The 22,573-nt window shown below is 39.4% G+C and overlaps 1 protein-coding gene across 5 annotated transcripts in view; it reads left to right on the top strand.

Moving 5' to 3' along the window:
- The window catches only part of LOC104150540 (protein Largen), a 157,808-nt gene that overhangs the window by 103,616 nt on the left and 31,619 nt on the right, over positions 1-22,573 (top strand). For 3 of the 5 annotated variants that reach the window (XM_068928653.1, XM_068928651.1, XM_068928649.1), the window contains exon 2: positions 2,092-2,986. In XM_068928653.1, coding sequence (XP_068784754.1) covers positions 2,092-2,850 — 759 coding nt within the window. In that variant the 3' untranslated portion in view covers positions 2,851-2,986. Of the gene's footprint in view, positions 1-2,091; positions 2,987-20,037; positions 20,114-22,573 lie in introns of all 5 variants that reach the window. The other 2 variants (XM_068928652.1, XM_068928650.1) reach the window with 1 other exon arrangement.

Raw genomic sequence — 22,573 nt, 5'->3', positions numbered from 1 at the left:
ATTACAGTGCATGGAGTAGATTTATTTTATACAGTGTGGAGCAGAGACCATCTTTTTGTCACGTACATGAGGCCTAGAGCAAGAAGCTGTCGTTTGTGACTGGCTGTGCAGGAAACAAAATAAAACAATTAGAATTTAATGCGTGTGTTTATTTTCCTCTTTATTGGGAATTTAATAGTGGAAATTCTCCATGAATTTTATTAAGTCTAGGAAGAGTTAGTAGTTTCTTCAGATAATCTCTGTGAGATCTGTCCATGGCTGATTGTGCCATAACCACATCAATAGTCCTCTGTTGCGTCTTTCCTCACGTGCGACATTGGTTTTTATGGTCCTTGTATGCTTACTGAAACGCTTTGAGGGTGGTATAAAATAGAGGCAAAGAAAAAAATTAGGACTTATTGGAATAAGCCAGTCTCAAAAGAAACTCACCAATTTCTGCTCTTGGCATTTTAATTTAGCTCTTATGAAATACTGTGGCACAACCAAATCCTGACTCATAGTATTATCTGATACTGTAATATAGGCCAATCCACTTTCACATCTGCAAGCTACCAAACGCTCCAGAGCTGATCATCCTTACAGCTATGTCTTTCCTTTCTTTCTTGCTTTCAGCTGCCTAATGTCTTTTTTTTTTGTCTCTCTCTATTTACCAGGTGGTTTCTTTGGTGTGTACTGCAGCAATCCTTTTTGTAGCTATTACTGACTGTTTATAAAAATGTTAGCTATTGGATGCCAGGAGGGGGATTCATTGATACGTTCAGTCATATGAAGGCAGGCCCTAATATTGACAGAAATGCATACTAAACTTGTGGAGGGGTGCGTGAATTTCCTAGTTCCTTGCGCACACGTCGTTTCCTTGTTCCTTTAGATTGACTATTTTGTTTTGAGAAGTTCTTCATGACTCTCTGCCTTAGTTTACTTTTGTAACATACGGTGATAATGTGAGTTCTTTCTCTTGTAAGCTATCTTTCTTGCTATGGTCCTTGTGTTGTCTTACTGCATGCATGGTTTATCTGCCTTTATTTTGGAATTTCCAAAAGAAGTCATATGCTGTACCCTGGAGGAGAAGGTTGGGATCCGCCTGTTGCCAGAGGTTTCATCTGGGCCTATCCATCTCATGAATTAACATTATAAATCCCGATTGTTTGGGGGAATAAGTATCTGTCTTCTAAGGGTATAATTTGCTCCTTGTTTTTTATTGGGAAAAAACAGAAAATGCTGAAGGAAAGACTGAAACAAAGTGTACATTACAGGTTTTGCCTAGCTAGCAAAGTCACCATCAGTTGCATGTCCTACACAGAAGTGAGCAAAAAAAGGAAGCTGGGAGACTAAAAGAGATCAAATGTTGTAGAAACAAACAAAGCAAGAATATGGGAGGTGAAGGAGATGGAATAAAATGCATGAGTTTATAAATACGTGTAACTTTGGAAACGAAGCTACTTTTCTTGCAAGGAATGCTTTTTCAGGACTGCTTCAGAGAATCACAAATCTAAAGGAAAATATTCATAATAGGAGACAATGCAGTCTGATACGGCGGGGTAGTTGCTTCTCCATACCTGAATTATTTACATTGAAAATAGTCAAAAAGGAGTATCTCAGACTTATGATTTTACATGTATAATATCACCAGTACTGAGATGCATATTTAAGTCTAGATTCTGTAAAAGGTCAAAGCTAAAAAATATCCTGTAGTAGCTTGGGATTCAGAAACTGTCGTGTATAAGTCGAAGTTAAATAATTCAGTCTCCTCCTGCACTGGAAGGCAAAACATATTATTGAAGGATTACAGTTAGCATACAATGATATTGCCAAGTAAACCCTAGAGGGAAAGGAACAGAATTTCATTCCAGAGAGTTTCAGGTGGCATGTCTTTTGTATTCAGGTGTTGAACTAGCAACCTAGCTGTCCCTTTTTTTTAATTATTATTATTAAGTTGGAAGAAAGGAAAAAGGAGTAACAATCAAAAAAAAAAAAGTTGAATACTTCAGTTTTGGGCAGGGGATAAAAAAATGATTGCAGATGGCACTTTTATTTTCCTTGCCTTCGCTGTGGCAAGCTTTTCTCACCGTTCTTGTTCTGGCTGTTGTGCAGGTGGTTGACCAGATTGACACCCTGACGTCTGACCTGCAGCTGGAGGATGAGATGACGGACAGCTCCAAGACGGACACGCTCAACAGCAGCTCCAGCAGCACCACAGCTTCCAGCTTGGAGAAAGTCAAGGTGCGGGGCAGCGCACCGCTCATCAAGCCCCCTGCGCACCCCTCTGCCATCCTCACTGTGCTGAGGAAACCCAATCCGCCGCCACCACCGCCGCGGCTGACACCGGTCAAGTGCGACGAGCCTCCGAGGCCACTTCCTTCTGCCAACCCTGTGAAGACGAACGGGACCCTGCTTCGAAATGGGGGCTTGCCAGGAGGGCCGAACCGCATCCCAAATGGGGATGTATGCTGTATACCCAACAGTAATTTGGACAAAGTCGCCATGCAGCCTCTGATGCATAGACCTGAGAAAGAACGTTGTCCACCACCAGGAACGAGGGAACGGGTACGATTTAGTGAAAAAGTGCAGTACCATGGCTATTGCCCCGACTGTGACGTTCGGTATAACATTAAAAACAGGGAGGTGCACTTGCACAGCGAGCCTGCCCGCCTTGCGGGGAAGCCTCCGCACCAGTGCCCTCCTCTGTCGCTTCCTCCGCCTCCCCTGCCTCCATTCCCCCTCGAAAATGGAGGGTTGGGGATAAGTCCCAGTAATAGCTTTCCTCCTCCGAGACCTGCGACTGTGCCTCCACAAACTGCACCAAAACCCCAGAAGACCATCTTGAGGAAATCAACCACTACAACAGTGTGATGTATGCCACTTGAAGAAACTCTTTGTTTTTTCCTATATATAAACATAAATAGGTAATGAGCACTTTCTACTCAAGCAATAAAAAGTCCCAAAATATTACTCCCTGCGTCCAGTGAAGTGGCATAAAAATCACATGGTAAGTACAAATAAAAATGCTTGTTGATGCTACAAGTACTCAGCAAAAAACATCATTTTTAAAAATGATGCTGAGAAATGTTCATGCTCATAGGTGGTAAACTTCTGTTGCAGTTTCATATCTGTACTGGGGTTCAAAAAACAGTGGGAAAAAGGTTCAGCTTGAAAATACTGTGTGGCGATTCACGGTGGTTTTCAGTCTGCCTGACATAATGGAACTAGTGCAGACTTGTGCTGTTGGGTTTTGGGAAACAACTGTTTCTAGCAAATACGTTTTAAAATGTCATTTGACTAAGCAGAGTGGTGTACCCGATAATGACTTTTGATTGAATCTTAGCAAACGCATTTTGCTCTGCCTGACTGTTTGAGCGAAGGCATTGTGGTGGAGCTGTGCAAGAGGAGGTAATTATCAGCCTTTCAGGCAGCTTGAACTTTGGTGTGGAAGTAAAAAAAATAATTGGAAGGTAATATTGACATGACTTTGGAAAACTAAATTACCTCATGTTTTGTTTCTCAAAAGCTCAACTTGCCACAGCCAGGGTGAAGTGCAGACTTTTCAGGGAAACAGGCTTAGCTCCATTCAGTTGCTCTCTGTTTCCACTGCTCCATCTGCAAAGTGGTGGTAGTATTTTATCTCACGTGAGTCAAATGGAGATTAAAGCAACAAAACACAGTCCTGAAATTTTCACAAGGCTTTTGTCTGGTGCAAATCTCTTTTGGAAGGCAAATAAAATTTTGCCTAAGGCCTTCAGGGGTATCTACTTAATTCATGTAAAGAGCTTTGAAGTTGAAAAGCTCTGTGCAATTACGAAGCATTAGCATGCAAAACAAGATATTTCACATGTTATCACATTTTGGTTGTGAGCTCAGTTAATATTCTTACTAGTTAAAGTCTTCAGCTTTTTAATTATTTTATGAAATAATACTCTCTTATTCTCAGAAAGAGAATTGTTGGGATCTAGAGATTAAAACCCGTGTAATCAATGAAGGAAATCTGATAATAAATCTGTTATTTACAAAAGTCAAGCCAAATTAAGCTCTCAGATGGCCCAACAGCAGATGCCATGTAAAACCAATATGTTTTTAGCTGCAGTATAAAACGTACTCTGTGGCTTGATCACAGCTGGCTTCTCTAGAGTCCTACTAGTCAAAACAGATTTAAGTTAAATTCCCATTTGCATACAGTAATAGGAATTAAACTTAACAACCAGTCTTCAGGTAGTTTCCCTGTATGCACTTTATAGTATATTTGTAATATACAATTTAAGCAAAAAAAAAAAAACAGCACCAACCAAACAAAACAATCATAACAAAAGTTCTAACAGATAATAATTCTTTGAAAACTTGTACAGTAAACAAAAGTGCCATGTAGGGTTAAAGCTTCATATTGTATTATTTACATACAAATCGCGAAGCAAGATTGTCGTTACCTCAAATGGTTAATCACGCCTTCCCCAAATGCTTCCCACGTGCTTGTCAGTTATGCACTTCACATTTTGTATTATTTCACTATGTTTAACCTCATGAGCTCCGCTGTCAATGAAGCGCTAGTGTTTGCAGAGGGAGGCAGTAACTAGTTCTCGGGGTGTGTGTGGTCTTTGCTGCCCTAGTGAAGTTTTTGTCACGTGGATTCTGCTCAGGCCCTCAGAGGCTGCAGCAGCTCCCCCACTTGTACATAGAAGTTATAGTCAGTGAAACAGTGCGTGGATATACCCATATAAAAACTGCGAAGCTACAGTTTTTTCCTTTAAAAAGAAACTTTGTGTTGTGATGCTGACTTTATCACTACTGTGAAGAACATATCCCTACTCCTTAAAAGCTAGTTTAATAATTTTTTTCCTTCTTCAAAGAGCTACTGCGTACAATAAATTATAGGCAAATGTAAATCAAATACTGCATATTTCATATCAAGTATGTTTGTGTCATGTTTAATTTGAGGAAAATAACACTCAATATTGCGGGGAGATGGTGGGGGGAGGTTCTACTGCACACATTTACCTTGATTTTTTCCCCTGCTCATCATACCAGGGTGTATCTTGTAGCTAAGATGTTTTCGCATTTCTTCTGTGCGCCCAGTTTACAGAGGATGTGCCTAGAGGTAGCCCCAGCTCTCCTCTCTCTGCCCTTCTGCTCTGACCACGGTAGTTTCATGTCTCTCTGGAGTTGTAGGTGTGCTCTAGTCCGTCATCTAAGAGAGTGATCTGTGTATAGGATGGCCCATTCAATATCTCTCTCCTATTGCTAGTGGATGTCATTGCATATATCTGCTGTTCATCTGTCATCTCATTGTACCCTTTAATTTAATATACTCCTAGTCCTATTTTTTTTTGAGTGTTAGCTCTAGGAAATTTGCAATACTCGGTCATAAGTCTAATTTGTTTTATGTCTTCTGCCTGAGGAAAATGTTACTGTTCCCATGAAACTTTTTCAGCTGAATATTTATCTTTGTTCTAATATGGTCCCTACCCAGACAATCTCTCCCAGGGCTGGTGTCATAAAACTATGATGTTTACTCTTTACCCATTTCCTCCAAAGCACTTGCTTCTAGAGATTGCTTACTACCCGCTTGTCCTCCTTGTATGGAACGAAATAAGACTTTTGCCATTGATTTTGATGTTACCTGCCACTACTCATTTTTATTCTAAGGGTATTAGTCAACTAGAATTCAAAATAAACAAAATCTTCATTTCTACAAGGATCTATCAAGTGGACAAGTTCCCTACAGAAAAGGCATACACAGGAATGGTCCTTTGATAGACTTCAAGACAGAGGACTAAGGACAATAATCTACTTAACGGTTATTGCTCTCTGTTAGAAATAAGTAAGTTCAAGTAATAATGCAACATACTGCATATTATTATATTATTATACTGCATTTGCTGCACCTTACAAAGGCAAACAAGATTATTTGGAGCACTTGCTTAAAACATTTATTATGAATCAGGAAATGGTAGTTCAACTTGAGCGAAAACCTGGTGCTGTAAGGTACTAAAATGTAAAAGTTCTTAAACTGCTCTAGCAGTCAACTTCTAATACAAAGTCTGAATTGTAGCATTAATCTTTTCTCCTAAAAACTGAAAAGGCTTTTGGATCAGTGTTAGAATCAGTATATCCTACGTGCTTCTTAGCTTGATGAAAGCAAGGAAATCTGGGCTAGTAATCCCATTAGGCTTGTAGCATTTAGTCTTTGTCCAAGTATAGTTGCAGGTACTATACAGAGAAGGTAGTAGAGGGTACTCCGCTTTCTGTACCCTGTTAAATGCTATGCTCTCTAGATGTGCTTTGATATACGTGGTATATTTCATTGAGGTGCCGAGTTTACAGTTCTCAGCTCTGTGTAGTAAAGTTTAAGGGCATCTGACCTTCAGTTTTGGCTTTTGTATTCTGCTAATCCCACTGACGTTCAGTCCTGGTCTCCTGCCTGATCCTCTTCTGGCTTTGTCCGCTCTTTCAGAGACACTTTCTCTTTCCCCATGCTTCCTCAGTACCGTTTCACAAACTGCTGCCTGTTATGCATTTTGATGGGCAAAAAATACTATGTTATGTCGATGAAATATGCAGCTTTTCAGATGCAATGCTGCTTTTGGCCAGAAAGCAAGCTTCAAGATGTGAAGGGTATATTTTTTTTCTGCAACATTTGCTAATCCAGGCTTTCTTTAATGGATCAAAGTGGTCTGCCAATTCTTCTGTCATAACAAAACCCTCCATTGTCTGCGTCCAACTGTGAGTTATTTTTACCAGTATAACAATTTTACAACATGACAGAATAAAGTTCAGATTAAAACAAACAAACTTGCAAAGCATAGGAAGCAACTAACTAAAAGCTTTACAACACTGTCTGGAAGCCTCTTATTAAAATAGAGTAAGAGGGAATGCAATGTTATATTCAGGCAGTAATGTTCCCTACATTTAAAGTAGAAATATAATCTCTGTGAAGCGTTTTTAAATACTAGTGACGTGGTGCTTCACCTCTTAGGAAAACACACCAAGCTAGCAAGAACCAGATAGTAGTTGTCTGTCTTTTAAAACTAAAATGTAATGTCTTTGAGATTATATTTAATGCACTACAGAGATATTAATACTTTGAATTTCTGTGCGAAAGTTTATGTATGATTTTGTGTACAGAAAAAATGAAAAGCCAGTTACAGTATTCGGAGCTTTAATGCAGCAGTGTTTACCGTTGTTTCAGACTGCTACTCAGTTTTGATTCCCCGGTGGTATTTTAAAGTTTGAATTGCCCCGATCTAGACTTCTCAGAGGCAAATGGAAGGGGAAAAAAAATGGATTTTGGTGTTTTCTGTCAATTTAATGAAGGGAACAAGCTTGGGAAGGTAGAAATAGGCAGTGTAAATTGCTATTTTGTAGTAACAGCACTGGTTAATAAACAGTTAGCTCATGAACGTTTTCTACGCAAAGAATGCCAGAGGAGTAAAATCAAATAACAATATATTTTAAGGATTTATGGCAAAACTCTCGAAAAATACAAATCGCTGTTCTTTCTTCTCCCTTGTTTGGTCTGAAGTTGTTACAGGTTTCGTCACAGCTTTGTTGTTCGTGGTCCGTTGTTCAGAATCGAGAAAAGATCCCAAATCTTCATTCTTTTTTTAATGATTAAATCATTGCTCATTTTTAAAATGTTACATGAAGTGACTGAAGTAGGCTACAGCTCTGTCTAACTTCCTTCAGATAACTCGATTAGTGTTTTTGAAGCAGGCAGAGTACCGTGTATATTCTTGAATTACCAGAGGGAGTTGCAGACATCCTCTGGGACTGCACAGATCTCTTTGTTTCCCTGGACTAATTGTGGCTGTCTCTGCGGTGACACCGCAAACAGCAATTTTACATGTGGCGAGAAAATCACGCTGTGATTGCTAACTGACTCTGTTGATTAACTCTTTAAAGTAGGCAAGAGTACAGGGCACATATTTTTACAGTGAAAGCGTTTCGCATCCCCAGCTTGTATATATGCTATGATCCATTGGTTTTGGGGTGGGGGGCTGTGCGTGGATGTAAATGGAAAATACTTATTCACTGTGTAAATCCAGAGGGGAAACTGTACAGAAGTTTACAATAGTCTTTCTATTCAAGCCAGTAATAATAAAACCATCCGGCTTAAAGTGAAGTAAGATGAGGTGAGTGAGTTATTTGCGAAGACACGTAGTAGAGGAACAGAGCTACGGTAAGCACAATATTTGGAATACTTAATCTGAAAAATACCTGTCGCCTGTTGTATAGCCACGTTGTATTTTACGGGGCAGCGTGCGATACGGAGCGTACAGTCATTTCCCGCGGCAGCCGAGCGTTTCTGGCTCGATTAGGCTTGCCCCTGCAGTTCAGCCTCCGCACCAGCAGCAGTTACCTGGCAATGTGCGTTTTTTATGGGAAGCGCTAGATCTTGCTGGCCTGTTTTGCGATGGACAAAGAGCCCAAAGGCGGACAGCAGGTTTGTCGCCCCGTCGTAATTTTGGCGAGGTATCTGTGGTAGTCCACCTTGGGATGGCTTTGGGGAGCGTGTGCGAGTAACTCGCGTTGGTTTTGGGAAGAAGTTGCAGCCCGTGCTGTGTATCAGGTGGGCTGTGGTACTTTAGGGGCATAAGCAGGTGGGACCGTGGCTGTACGAGGCTGCCCGGTGTGTGGTGATATTGAAGCTTTGGAAATTTTGAGGCAGTGATTTCTTCTCGCTGGGGCGGTCAGTATCCTGTCGGGTTATAAAAATAAGGTGCGAGTCGCATATGCACATATGACCTACAGGAGATACAACTTTTCATTTTTTTTGCAGGACTGTTTTTATTATTGCACAAGTATGGATCTTTATTGGTGTGCAAATGGCTTTTATAAATTTTATATATGTGTGTGTGTGTGTATGTGTATATGTATATGGAAATAAATCAGGTCTGATCCAGTAAGAGAAATACAACGTAATTTCTACCCTATAGCCAGCTAGCAGGAGTATTTCAAATAATGGTTAAGCTCAGGACCATACTACTGCCTCACTTGGGGAAGATAAAAAAAAGAGCAGAGCCCATGGTAAAGAGGCTTCAGAAATTGTTGCATCTCCTCTTGATAAGGGAAAGCTTGTTTCTTTTATCCTGGAATATTTCATTTATATACTGATACTCCTTAAGGAACTGGGCACAGTGTGCTTCACTGCTGGTTGTAAATTATGGTCGTATTATGCAATTATATTTTTATAATCACTTTCTAATCTCGGATCCCTTTATGTTGTTTTGCCTGATTTCTAGACTCACCTTTCTTTAAATCTTGCAAGTAATAAAAGAAAAGACCGGTTCCATATGAAGGAGAAAATAGTAGGTAAGCTCTTCAGTGGTGTCCGCGTGATGAAGACTGCATCAATCCCAGAGTTTGTTTTTGCCAAAGTGAGTTCATTATCATTACTTTAAACTTAATCTTGAATCACTTTCAGCATAAGAGAGCAAGAAAAAGCTGGTCAGTGGCAGAGTTTTTCATAGGTGTTATTTCCTTCCTAGTTCAGTGTTGGCTTTGCTAAATAAGTTATTCATTCATGTCACCTTTTTCAGTCTCCTTCCTCAATAAATTAGCATGTGAAAAACAGAACATTTTGATTATTTCTTTTTTATACAATCTCTGCTGTCTACAGATTCTTTTCCTTTCTTTTTCATTTTTGCAAATGCAGTGTATGGTTGTGTACTGGAGCTACAAATTGCATTGTCTTCTGTTGCCAAAGAGTAACTACCATATGCTGTAATTTTTATGGATGACTGTTTTCCTTCATTTTCCACAATTTCAACATAACCGCATTGTTCAACTTTATAATGTTAACTTTGGGCTTCAGGCCTGCATGAGAAAAAGACGTGTTTTAGCAGCCATTAAGAGAAACTAAAGCTAACGCCCATGGAGGTTGGTGTTTAAAAGAAAACCGGTGTACTTTGCTCACTCAGATTGCAAATAATTGGTTACAGAATCTTCCTGGTAATGCATAAAAGGCTGTTTGTACACCCTGGGTATGTTCCACTTTCTAGTTTTTAAAACAGTCCACAGTGACAGCGCTTTTGGTAAATATTAGATTTGCTAATATTTGATAATAGCAAATATTGATTTGTTGAAGATAGTATGCAGTAAAAGCAAAACCTCACTGATGCTCAGAATATCATGTATTTACTCCTGTAGAAAAGTATAGAGCAGGTGTCAATATTGGAAAATAGATCTCTTCGTTTCTAAAAAGACGCATATAAAGAAGAAAGGCACTTCTGCTACTGCATAGTAATTGCTACAGAGGAAAATAGGTTTCTTTCCCATTTGCACTGGGATATACCAGTACATCTCTTTGTACTGATGAAACATATGAAGGAAAAGGGTTGGAGACAATTTCAAAGTTTGTCCGTATCTGCAGGTACTAGCTTCCCCATACTGTGTTGTTAAACCAGGCCAGTTAAATCAGTACCGAAGAATAAACAGATAACATGATTTTGCTTTGCTTTCTTCATATTGCTTTTATTTTGGCTTAAACCAGTATGGGCCTCTCTGCATCGAAAAAACATGGACCAGTTACTTTTCCTTTCTTTCTTTTTTTTTTTTGTTTTTGTTTTTATAAGCAGAGACATGCATGTGCTTATGAAATGAGTCAACCACGGCGGGAGCGCTGGGGCAGAACTGGAAATGCAGACAGAGCCAGGATGTTCCGTACATCCTCGAAACTGCAGAGCTGACCTGTATTTCCAAGCTGGCTCCGTTTATTCCTACAAGATGTTTTAAAGTATAGACATTTTGAAAAGTGTTCCTAAGTGAACATACTGATACCTTAACTCGTGCTACATTACCGAAAGGAAAGTATTTGAAACGCTCATGTCTTTTTAGCTCACTGACTGAAGAAAGGAGCAGAAGTCACTTTTGCTGTTTAGGATAGCTGGGCAATAAGGATGATACGTTCACTAAAAGTCAGTTCCTGTACTGGAACTGAAGATGGAGAAATAATACAAAAATCGCAGTGGTCTTCAATAGGACTTGTATAATTAGCTATAGAGGGGACTTTTATCATTAGCTCTAGATTGAATGCAGAGCGTGTAGGGAATGTGAGATTTAATAACGTACAGTAAATAAAAATGAATTTAGGTTGCTTGAAATCCTAGCCTGTGGGAGAGGAAGAGAGAAATGGGAAAAGGGGTTGTAGTGCAATACTAACCCCTATTATATCTCCAGGACCCATCCCTTAGCTACAGCCTGGAAGACGAAGGGACGCAGAGGCGCGCTGCCCTGGAGGAGCACTGGGAGGCAATGGCAGACTGCTGCTTCCTGCAGGGACTGCGTTCCTCGCCCTGCTGCATCTCCCTTCCTCTCACTCCATCGCTTTTGTGCGAGATATTTTATCTCTGTATAGCTTGCCTAGCCAGACAGTTTTGCAGGTCAGGATGATAAGAGGGCAGTGCCTCAGTGCACTACAAACTCTGCAATTTGCCCAGCACAGGGTTTAATTCTCCCAGATTTGTACTTATGTAGTCTAAACTACAGCTTTTTGATACCCATCGTTATCCTCTCCTTCCCTACTCCCCCCTTTCTCTCTCCACATACACATAATAGCGAGAGAACGTGAAAAAAGTTTGCCTTTTAAGTCTTTTGCTTAATTTAAGGCAGATCAGTATTGCTGAACTGATTAGCTGTGGCAATAAGAACACGTACAAAGTCAGCTTAAGTATTCTCAGTTCACTTTTAGTTGGAAATGTGCCTGTCATCAACAGTGAGTGCTAGGAGTCGCATGGTGAGAGAACAGTTTGTCTTCCTTCCCTTAGCATGCGCTGGCTGATACAGGGCAGCCAGTGTGTTGGTGAACGGAGGCCTTCAGCTCCCAACGCTAGCGCTGAATTTTCTTTCAAGCCCATGGTTGAAGCTAAGGTCTCTGCGGTTGTCACAGGCTAAAGTGTTAAACTTCAGAGGCTGAGGGACTCCTTGAAGTGTCTGTCACAATTGAGCATATTTACAGCTTTGTGGTCAGTGCTCTTTGTCCTAAATACTCAGAATAAAGATTCTGATGCCATCTTTCATGCTTGAATAGGGGGAAGGAGAGAGAATGGGCACTTTTTATGACTTCTTACAGAAATACAGAGAGCTTTCCAACCAAAATGCATAGAGTTTCTTCTCAGATTTGTCCTGGCCTCTAAGACTAATTTTAGCCTGAAAAAAGATACATACATACATACATACATATATATATGTATGTATGTATGTATATGTATGTATGTATGTATATGTATGTATATGTATATATATTCAGGCTAAACATATATAGTATAATTATTATTATATATTTATATGCACACACACACACACACATATATTATATATCTCATGGTGCACTGGGTGTGAGGCAGGAAAAAAAATATGTATATATATATGCACACACACACACAGACACATGCATGCATACATATATATGTATGTATGTATTCAGGGCTGTGGTTCTCCTGGGAATTTCCCACTAAAATTTCAGTAGCTTAGGAGGTCAGTTTTTATAGATTATAGTAGCAATGCCATCGAAAAATTGAAATAAAACAAAGCACTTCTTTCCTTGAACAATTTTAATGGTGTATTTGTTTCCATGAAATTTTTTAAGACTCTTTATTTTTTTTTAAAGGTGAAAGGAAAACTTTTGTCAAAATGCTATAATTCCTTACGAATATAAATGCTCCTAGTCTGTGTCCAGGTCAAGTCTTTAAGGCAGCATATGTTGTGGATGAGAAAACCTTACAGAATGACTCTACTGCAAATGTAAAATCTGTCCTGTGTGTTTGTTTAGTGGAGCATAGGATTGCTTGCTGCTCTCATATCAACCCTCATTTCCCCAATGAACGTTAGCAGGATGTTGTGTACAAATTTGGAAGTGTAATTTGCTTTTGTATTACAAATCAGCCCCTCATTTTTTCATCCATGTCCAAAGAGCTGTAGTATTAAATGTGTGGCTATCACCAAACAGTAAAGTACAGGAAAAAAATGCTTTGCATACTCCAGATGTCCAAACATAATGATCAACAAATATCTCTTTGATAGGGTTTTAACGTGCTTACAAATCTGTTTGAAGGGTGACTAGGAATGAATATTTAAAATACCGTAGCTATTTTAAAGTATAGGAACAATACTACTGAGTTTCTTTTCATCTCCTCTTGTCTAAGTTTTAAAGCCTAAGTGTATAATCTGGTGATAGAAATGGGTGGTGACAGTCTCTGCCCCTAGAGAATTTACTAGTCTAGATTCAGGATACATCTGACACTATCAAGCTAATTTTATACTAGCTGACTTAGGTACAAGAAAGTATAGTGCTAGAGGGACCATACAGGATCCATCCTCCAAAATCACAGGCAGCGATATAATGTATGTTTAATTTAGAGGGAACCTAAAGGGATCTCTACAGAGATAAAATAGAGTTCTCACATTTAGATAGTTATACAGCAGTTTCCAAGCTTTTAGCTCATTTTTCATCAGTATGGAGGCGAAATCAAGTGATCTGGAGGACAAACAGATTAAAGGATGTCACTGAATTAGGTGTCAAAAGAGGGAAGGGGAACTAAAAGGCCTTTGCCCAATGGCCAAAACACACATTTCATTTTAGCTTCACTACAAAATGTTAAAAAAAGCAAAGTTTTATATTTTACTAAAAGATAGCAGAGAGAGATTTAATGTGGTCAGCCCTGTGCAACAGGACTAGCCGGAGGGATTGAAAGTGGATTGCATGTCTTGGCTTCCCCTGTGTTTCTGTTCCAGGATAGGTGTTGTTTGTCTGGCTGTTGCTCTGTGACTGCTGGCAATTGGTCTGCCTGCTACCAGGCAGCTCTGCAATGCAACTCCCATCTGGCGCGGGTATGCAAGCGTGGTCAAGTTTCAGTTACCTGGGCGTACGGTACAGTTTTGGTTGTCTTCATCAGGTTGTGTAGCATTACAGGATGTGTTTGTGCTATCCGCTGGCTGTTTTTCCTCCGGTGGCATGGATTGTCCTTGAAAGAGCATCCTAGGCAGTGCCGGATCGTATCTGCTGTCTTCCGGGCTCGGCTTGGGTGCAGCCAAGTTTCTCATAGGAGGAACAAGCAATCTTAGGAGTCCATTATTATCCCTGGCGTTGTTGTAGGCCTACTTGAGTCTTGCCCTTGATCTTGCCCCATTCCTTGGCCCACGTGTGTCCTTAAAACGTCCAGTGATGGAGTTCCTTGTTCTTGCGCTTCTACAAGCAGAAGCTCACTAAAGTGCTGGTGACTGTATTTAGTCACATAGGTGCTTTTACTTGAGGTGTGATGGTAGGAGAGCCAGATAAATTGTGATTAAGAGCTATGAAAGACTAGTGGAGTGCAGGGAGGATCAGTTTGGGCCAAAGGCCTGAAGAAATGAACTTCTGCTTCTGTGAGTTCTAGCATAAATGTTGCCCTGGCTCATGCCCCTGAAAGTAAATGGTTAGTCTTCAGGTATTTTTAAAAAGTTACCTAAGGATATGATGGTGCCATCTTACACAAGTCATGCGTTCACAGTGATGCCTTTGTACCATGGTAGTATGGTAGTTGGTAATGTTTTCCCTCAAAGTAAAAGATTTTTGTTATGACAAATGTGGTCTAAAGCAGTTGGTAAGGAAAGGAGAGTGGTGATGAAACTGAAAGGAGGTTAAATCCAATGTTTTACCTAGGAGAAATCTTTGACTTCTCTGCACCATTTTAGTCTCTGCCAAAAACTTCTCTCAGTGGTTAGATAGATAAAGAGTTACTTCTTTCACTGAGTGAACATCTTCAACCTTTCACCTCCTTTACTAGATCAAAGTACATATTCCTACCCGAAAGTTAGTAGTAGATGAAAACCATCACAATACCACAGTTAACAGGATAAGAAAAGGATAGGAATGTTTTAGCTTTCATGCAAAAATGCTGTAGGCTTTGCAGCAAAGATATGTAATACTAGGAAAACGTATGCAGAGTGGCTCCTACAGGAGGCATGCATTACACATTTGCAGATGGCAAATGTTCTGTTACTACCTTTCAAAGAAGGCATGAGCTCTTCTGCTTGAGTGTGAATGAGGATTCCCTCTTTTAGAGAATGTGATTTTAATGAGGTCAAGCACAGTGCCAAATGCCAGCCCCCCGATTAGACTTGCTGGGTTTAGTGGCTTTAGGCTGAAAACAGTGATTCCTGGTGAACAAGTTGAACACCCAGAGCAGTGTCTAAGAGGGCCAGGACCTAGTGAAGCTGTTACTGAAAAATCTCTTTTCCTTATGATTGGTCTTAAGAAAAGGTGATACGAATTAAAAATTCAGAAAAAAGGGCAAGACTAGTGATTTTATAACCTCAAAACTTTCCTAGAAGTCAAAACTTTCAGGATATGAGTCGGTTTAACTTAACTAAGAAAGGGTTTAGAAGGAGGCTTGCTCGTGAACAAAATGGAAATGTTTTCTGACCGCAGAGGGCCTATAAATGTAATGTAAGTACAACAAAGGACTGTTGCTGAAGTTAGTAACATCAAACTGGAAATAAGCTATACATCCTTAACATTGAGGCAAATAGCTGTTGGAGCAACTTGCTTAGAAATGGAGTCAGGAATCTACACTATAAAGTTTTTAATTTAAAGCAGGACAGCTCATAAAAAAAGAGACACACCAAGTCTGAGGGAATCACTATGAAAATCTGCAGTGGTAAGCCAGAGGACAAAATAGTTTACCTTAATGATCCCTGATAGCCATTAAAAAACACCTTTCATTGAAAGATAGATGAAAAATATACCTTTCTGTTGTTCTGGGCCAGTGCAATTTTGTACTTGATGAAGAAGAGAGATGAAAAAAGCAGTTAAGCATGCTAGGAGCAATAGAAAATGAAAATGTCAAGCTTTGGTTTTATAAATAGGCACAACACCGTACCAATTGTACAAAGAGTATTATTTGGTTGCTTCTACTTAGACTGTGCTGTAAAATGAAGGGGTTGAATGCCAGCTTTTTATGGATACATTTGGATGTGCCTCTGTACTTCTTTGAATGATTATTTTAAAGCAAACCATCTTTCCGATATCCATATGTAAAATTTGCAGTAGAACAGCATATTTAGTATTGACTGGTGACAAATCCTTTAAGCAACTGAATTGCTAGTTGCTATCTGGGAGTCAACGTCAGCCTGCGGATGCGGCCACAGGCAAACGCTCCTCAGGTCCCAGCGCTGATGTGGTTTGGTATGAGTTGGACCCAGCAGTGGTTTTTGGAAAACATAATTGAAGCCCCTTCCCATGCTCATTCTTGTGCCATTCCTACAATGCCACAAGCTTTTTTGTGGCAAAGCACCTGAACCAGAGGGGGAATCGAGCTGTCTGAAAGAACGATTTTTCCAAAAAATGGTGTTGATACAAAAAAGGGAGTGATCTATGGGCAGGAATGAGTACTCAGTGGAAGAGGAGGGAGAGGACTTTTTTAATGCTTAGAGATCTATGCTTTTAGGTGCAGATGTTATTATGTAAAGTTAAAGAGAGCTCTAACAACCCCTTTAAATAAAATTGGACAACCGAAGCTATGTGCTTCTATTTGTTTTACTATAAAATGAAGAAAAACATCTTTATGTCACAGAAGTATTAGGTGTGTGTGTTCTGGTCTTGTCTTGACTAGTGTCTGAACAGTATATAAGGACATAGGAGAAATGTTTTGATATATACGTACCGTGATATATTTGAAGTATATGGTTAGGCTTCACCCGTATAGTTGAGGAGAAAATGTAATCAAAATATTTGAAGTATGTTTTAATGTGATTTGACTAATCTTTCTAGTAAAATGCATCTCTTCATAAAAATTAATGCACACTAATATGCTACTTCTAAGAAATTTGTAACAACTCATATCTTTGTACTCAGTTGTCATAATAACAAGAAAATAGTGAATATAGAAGGAGGAAATTCTCCTGAATGTTTATCTTCTAAAATATAATCACTGCAGATATGCTTGAAACACAACTGTTTAGCTGCAGAGGTAGGCCTGCTCATGTTTGCATTGGTAAGGTAGTAGTCATGCTTTTTTTTTTTTTTTTCCTTGCTAAGGAGTTGTTGGGGAGTTTTTTGTTTTTGTCCTATCAAGAATAAGGAGGAGATTTTTTTTCCCTTTTTCTTCATCTTGCAGTTTGTGTTATTTATTTTTAAAACTAACCAAAAAAAAGGAAAAAATCTACGACATTTTTGTTACCATACGACATATAACACAGTGTTGCATTTTTTAAATACTTCAATATTTCTAGCATTTTGTTTTCCCCAAGAGACTCTGAAAATTGAAACATTAGTGAAAAACAGCTCCTGAAAGATGAGAATAGTGGTCAAAAGAAGAATAATTTCACTGAAGTTTTATTAAAACTTCATGTTAAAACTATATGTACTATCAATAGTTACTGAATAGTTTGCATAAGAGACACCTTTGATAAAGATTCACTGCTCCCAGGTCTTTCAGCAACGAAGGTCATGGCTCACTGTAAGAAATTGTGAGGCTCCTCCAAGACTTTATATGGCATGTTTTGTGTCTTTACCAGCATTGCAGCAATAATTCGTTGGTAATATTGTTATGAGTCTCTATAGGAAGATTCCTGTAGGTCATGGGGCCAAATTGTGATCATGCATTTATTTCCATACTTGAAGTTTTTACTAAAAATGCAGCTATGATGATTCATAGTGTGCAATGTGTACGTTTGAAGTCGGTATCAGCAGCTTAACATGATCCTCAATTCTGAAAGACGATGACTTGTTTTTTCTGAGGTGACCTTATTTTCAAATACAAGAGTATGATTTCAAGAGTGTGTGCAATTTGCAGGCTTGTGATGTATACTGCTTGCAGACTAGCTGTACTATTTGAAAACTATTAAATATTTGGTTTTGCAGAAACTGGGAAAATAGTCATAAGATGACTGAAAGGACCCTTTTCTTGGGCTATTACAATGCATTATTCTAATTAGAAAAATATATTTTTAGAATTTATTGAATAAATTTTTGTGTATATGCGTAAAAATGTCAGAGGGAAAAGATACTATGTACTAGTGGCAGGAAGAGATGAAAAACCCATGTTAAAAAGACAAGAATCTAGTGTCTTCATCTGAATGCCAGTAGTTAACATTGACTTCATCTTTTTAGACTTCTTAAAACATACATTTCCATTTTATTGTATTGTAATTTAGGTTTGAACATGCCAGTGTGGTATACAGGCCAATTATGACAGTGCTCAGTGCAAAAATACAGAAAACAACAGGCTCTGTTCGAAGTAGTTTATAATCAAGTATAATCTGAGGTCAATTCTGATCACATTTATACTTGGGAGTAAATCTGCTAATACGGTTTGCCATTCCTCCATGTGGAAAACAGCTTTTATAATCTGAATTGCATTGCTGAGGCAGAAGCAGTATTAAACCTGAAAAAAGTTGAAGCAAAGCAGTAAATATGGTAAGTCAAACTTCATATAAGCTTAAGGCTCCAAATGTAAATTTTGTAATGTTAGTGGATTTTACGTGCATTGCTCATTTTCTCTCTATTCTTTTTCCTGATATTCAGCTCCAGCTATACAAAAACATGCTTTTCAGTCACTTCTTTTAAGGTAGGGGCTGGGGGAGCAGGGAGAAGAAACAAGGCTGTAGATAAATTACAACCAGCTCAGTGATTTCTAGAAAGAGGACTGCCAAAGTAATAAGCTTCAGTGATGGTCTGATAGTCTGATCTCATAGGCTGAGGCAGGGAAAGTATTAGAAAAGCATTTGTATATACTAAAATCTCTTTTTATAGGTTTGTTTCTCTATTACTCATGTAGAGATTAATTATTTCTCTCTCAGATATGCAATGAATCTTTTAAATCGTGTTAAAGTGAATACTTCATGAGCCTTCAGGAACTGTGTTGTGTGTGGCATATATTCAGGGAATATCTGATGTCTGTAGAAGCCTTAAAATGCCTGAAATACAAAGCAGAGAATTTTATCACAGCGCCAGAAGACTCTAGGGTACAAAACAAAACAAACAAACTAAAAAGTATGGTCGGTAGGAAAGGGTTGTATTGATTTAGTACTTCACAGGGAATTGCTCATTAGATAAATCAGCTTCTCACCACTCTGCTTCATCAATATTGATTGTAAAAATTATGAACTCCAGATCTGATCTCTGCCTTTTTCTCACAGACGGTCTCATCCCTTGTCTAGTTTGCCCTGTGGGTTCATGCCTTGGTGTGGAGAAAGATGATTTCCCAGCTGTTAAGCCCAGGGAACTGCGGATGCCCCTGCAGCTCGGCTGTGACCCACACGCCCTACATCATCTTTGTGTAGACACGAATGCAGGAATTAGGAGACAGAGGAAGGGTAACATTGAGCTCTAGGCTTTTGCCCTGGGAGGGATATCGGGTAGCTGGGACACAGACTTGGAGCAGGGAACTCGGAGTGCTCCTGGGGTCCTCCCGCTTGGACAGACCCAGTAACCGCAGCAGAGCTTACGCAGGACTAGCTTTTGCTGTTCTTGCACGACATAACGTTTTGTTCTTTCAGTGCCGCTGAATGTAAGGCAAAGAGGGGTTTTTGAATCTGTCCCAGGGAATAAAAGTTGAATGGCAATTAGGAAAAAATGATACAAACTAGAAACATAATCAGTGAAATCTTGTGTGTACTCTTAATGCTTAAAATGTAAATTAAGTAGTATTCTGGCAGGCTGAATTCCACGCTTAATGTTTTTGTCAAATTACTTCTGGTGTTTTTGCAATTCATATGTGCTGAAATCAGAAGCAAGTGAGAAATTATTGAAAGCAAACCATAACACTGACAGCCATTTTCTGATTCTCGGAGAAACAGTTTATACCAGATCTGTTTTCAAGCTGTATTACATGAGTAAAATCAAAGAAGCCTTTTCTTGTTGTTTTATTTTCACATAGTTAAGCTTTTTAATTAATACTATTTATCGTTAGAAAGACTAAGTAGAAGGGACACAGAGCAAAGGAAATAGCTAATTTTTCAGGAAATTTTCTGCCTATTTATGGTTTGATTATGAAATTGTATACTGTACAATCATTTATTTATGGTCCAATAGCAAAAGCTTATCAAAACTAGAGCTACTTCTTTCCTTTCTAGATAAGGCTTCTGAGGTCAAATTTGCTGTAACACTTTACAGCATAGAGCTCACGTACATCATCAGGTGATACACAAGGTAAGCAATTAGTCTTTTTCCTTACATCTACAGAAGTGCCTCCCCAAATTATACCAAGTATGAGCAAAATAAAACACATGATTTTCGATTGCAATCGAAAGTAGTTGTTACACGCTGGGGGGGGATACTATAGCACAAACTACAGTTTGCAGACAGCATCAGATTGTTGCTCTAGCTAATCAGCGTCAACTTAATACGTGGGTGGAAAGACTAGTAACGAGTAGAGTCTTCCCTACTACTTTTTTGAAGACTGGTAGCAAATGGCAGCACGAGCCCGATGGAATGGGTTTCTTTCAAGGTTTGCAGAGGAAACACAAGTATCTCTATACTACAGAGAGCCCATGGTACAGAGGACTTGTCTTCACAGGGGCTATATTAACATTAGCATGTAGGAAGAACTAAAAAGATTCCATTTGTGGGTGCTGTGGACCTCCTGTCTGCGCTATCCACATTTTAGGGCGCAGGGTTACTTTGAGCTAGCTCTAGTCTGGCTCTATGGGCTTAAATGCCTGTCTGCAGCTGGAGCACATGAGGTGCTCTCCACACACCCTTTTTGTTTCATTTGGAGAGGACCTGTTTCGTCCTCTCTGAGGCGAAATGCAGCATGTGAGGGTAGTAGGGAGATCTGCGTCAAAAGCGCATTTTTGATACAGATGCACATTTGAGTCAATCTGGATCCACGTAAAGGAGCAAGTAGCAATAAGTGCTTAAGAGATGACGAGGAAGAGCCCAAGGAGGGGGTGAGGAGAAGCAGATTTTGCCCCGTCCCTTTTCCCATGGAGGAACCGAGAGAGAGAGAGAGAGAGAAAGAATTGCAGCCATTGGGTATACAGTGCAGCTTGTGTACCGCATGGGCTGGGAATGGGATTTAGTGCTTCACTTTACTACTTGGTTTCTTGGTTTGGGTCCAATTCATTGCAGTAACTTGTTTATTACTTACCATATGTTTCTTGTGATGTACGACAGTGAAATTTTGTTTGGCCTCTTTTCTTCAGAGAACTTTTTGGTCACATCTTATTACTTATTCATGGCTTCCTGAACCCAAGAGCTTAAAGTAACTGGAGTTATCAAAAATTAAGAATTTTGGCCCACTCATTTTTCATTGTTTTTGCTTACTGTCAGAGAGAGCTTTTTTGGCAGTCCAAACTGTACAGGTGCCGCATTCATTTTACATTAGAACCATTCGCATCATGTTCCGTAGCAAGTATTTTGGCATGATGTTGAAATTGTCTTTCCTCCAGCTCTTATGGCAAGCCCACGTTTATATGCAAGCAACTTTTTAAGTGTAGCTAACAAAATATTAGAGGTTAGGAAAATTGAGAAAAAATGCTTCTTCATGTCAATATTTCAAAATATGAGAGTTGTTTCCTGGCAAATCACTTTAGAATGGTGCTTTAATCATTTATTTATGCAAGCCAAAGCTTCAACTTGAATAGCAAAGCTTGTTACTGGTTCAAACATGAAAGATTTAAAATAATTTCGTTTATAGACATTTCTCTGTGTGCGTTTCTGTATACAACAATGCTGTAGCAAGTGCCATCTAATGCTATCATTTCTTGTCCTTACTAAGACGTATCATTTTATATGAATTTGAGTCTCTCTAATACCTGTTGAAGATCATCCAGAATCTGGACCTAGGGCATCAGTTATGCTTGTTGAGGGGCTACTCATTGCACTAAGTATCGCACAGATCAACAGAAAGTTGTCCCCGAGCCTCCAAAAAGCTTCAAACCTTAATTTACAGCACAGAAACAGGGCAGAAGAAAAAGACATAATGCTGCCAAATGACCAGAGTCAAATTCAAGCCATGATTATTTTGCAGGGATGAAAGGGGGAGAGCTTTGGAGAGGATGAATAAGCAAGGTAGAGAGGCAATGAAAGGAAGGAGCCCTGAGGAAATGGAAAGCGGAGGGTGTAGCAGAGATGAAAAAAGGTGAAAGAGGTGTGGAAGAGCAGCCGAACAGAACTGGAAAGTACTCCGACTGCAGCAGCAAGTGTCTGCATCCTAGCTGAGATTAGTTTTACAGCTTAAGTCTAAGTGGCTTCTTCCCGGAAGTTTCTTTCCTGAAGGCCACGTGGCATGAGATGACAAAGAATTTATCATTGTTTTTCTATTGAACATTGCAGGGAACAGGCAGGGGACTTTCACTTTAGTTTTGCAGCTTCATGTATTTGCCTGTGTGAGTATGTATGTCACTGTAGTGTCTGGAAGCCCTTGTGACTGACCAGGTAACTGTTATTTTCCTTTTGAACTTTTGTGACTAATATCACCACAAAAAGCCTAAGAGCATTGCTGTGATTTCAAAAGAAAGTAGTGCAGCATGAAATAGGTAACCTTTGATAAAAAACAAAGAGATGATCCTGAGAGTAAATGGTGTTACAGGAGAAACAGAGGTGCCCCGTACAGATGACGACACTCATGAGGGAATTGCATTGCAATGCCATTTTAAATGGCTTAGA

The sequence above is a fragment of the Struthio camelus genome, chromosome Z (genome assembly GCF_040807025.1).
Source record: "Struthio camelus isolate bStrCam1 chromosome Z, bStrCam1.hap1, whole genome shotgun sequence".
NCBI lineage: Eukaryota > Metazoa > Chordata > Aves > Struthioniformes > Struthionidae > Struthio > Struthio camelus.
The sequence above is the reverse complement of the archived record's forward strand: the minus strand, read 5'-3'. Positions and strand labels throughout refer to the sequence as shown.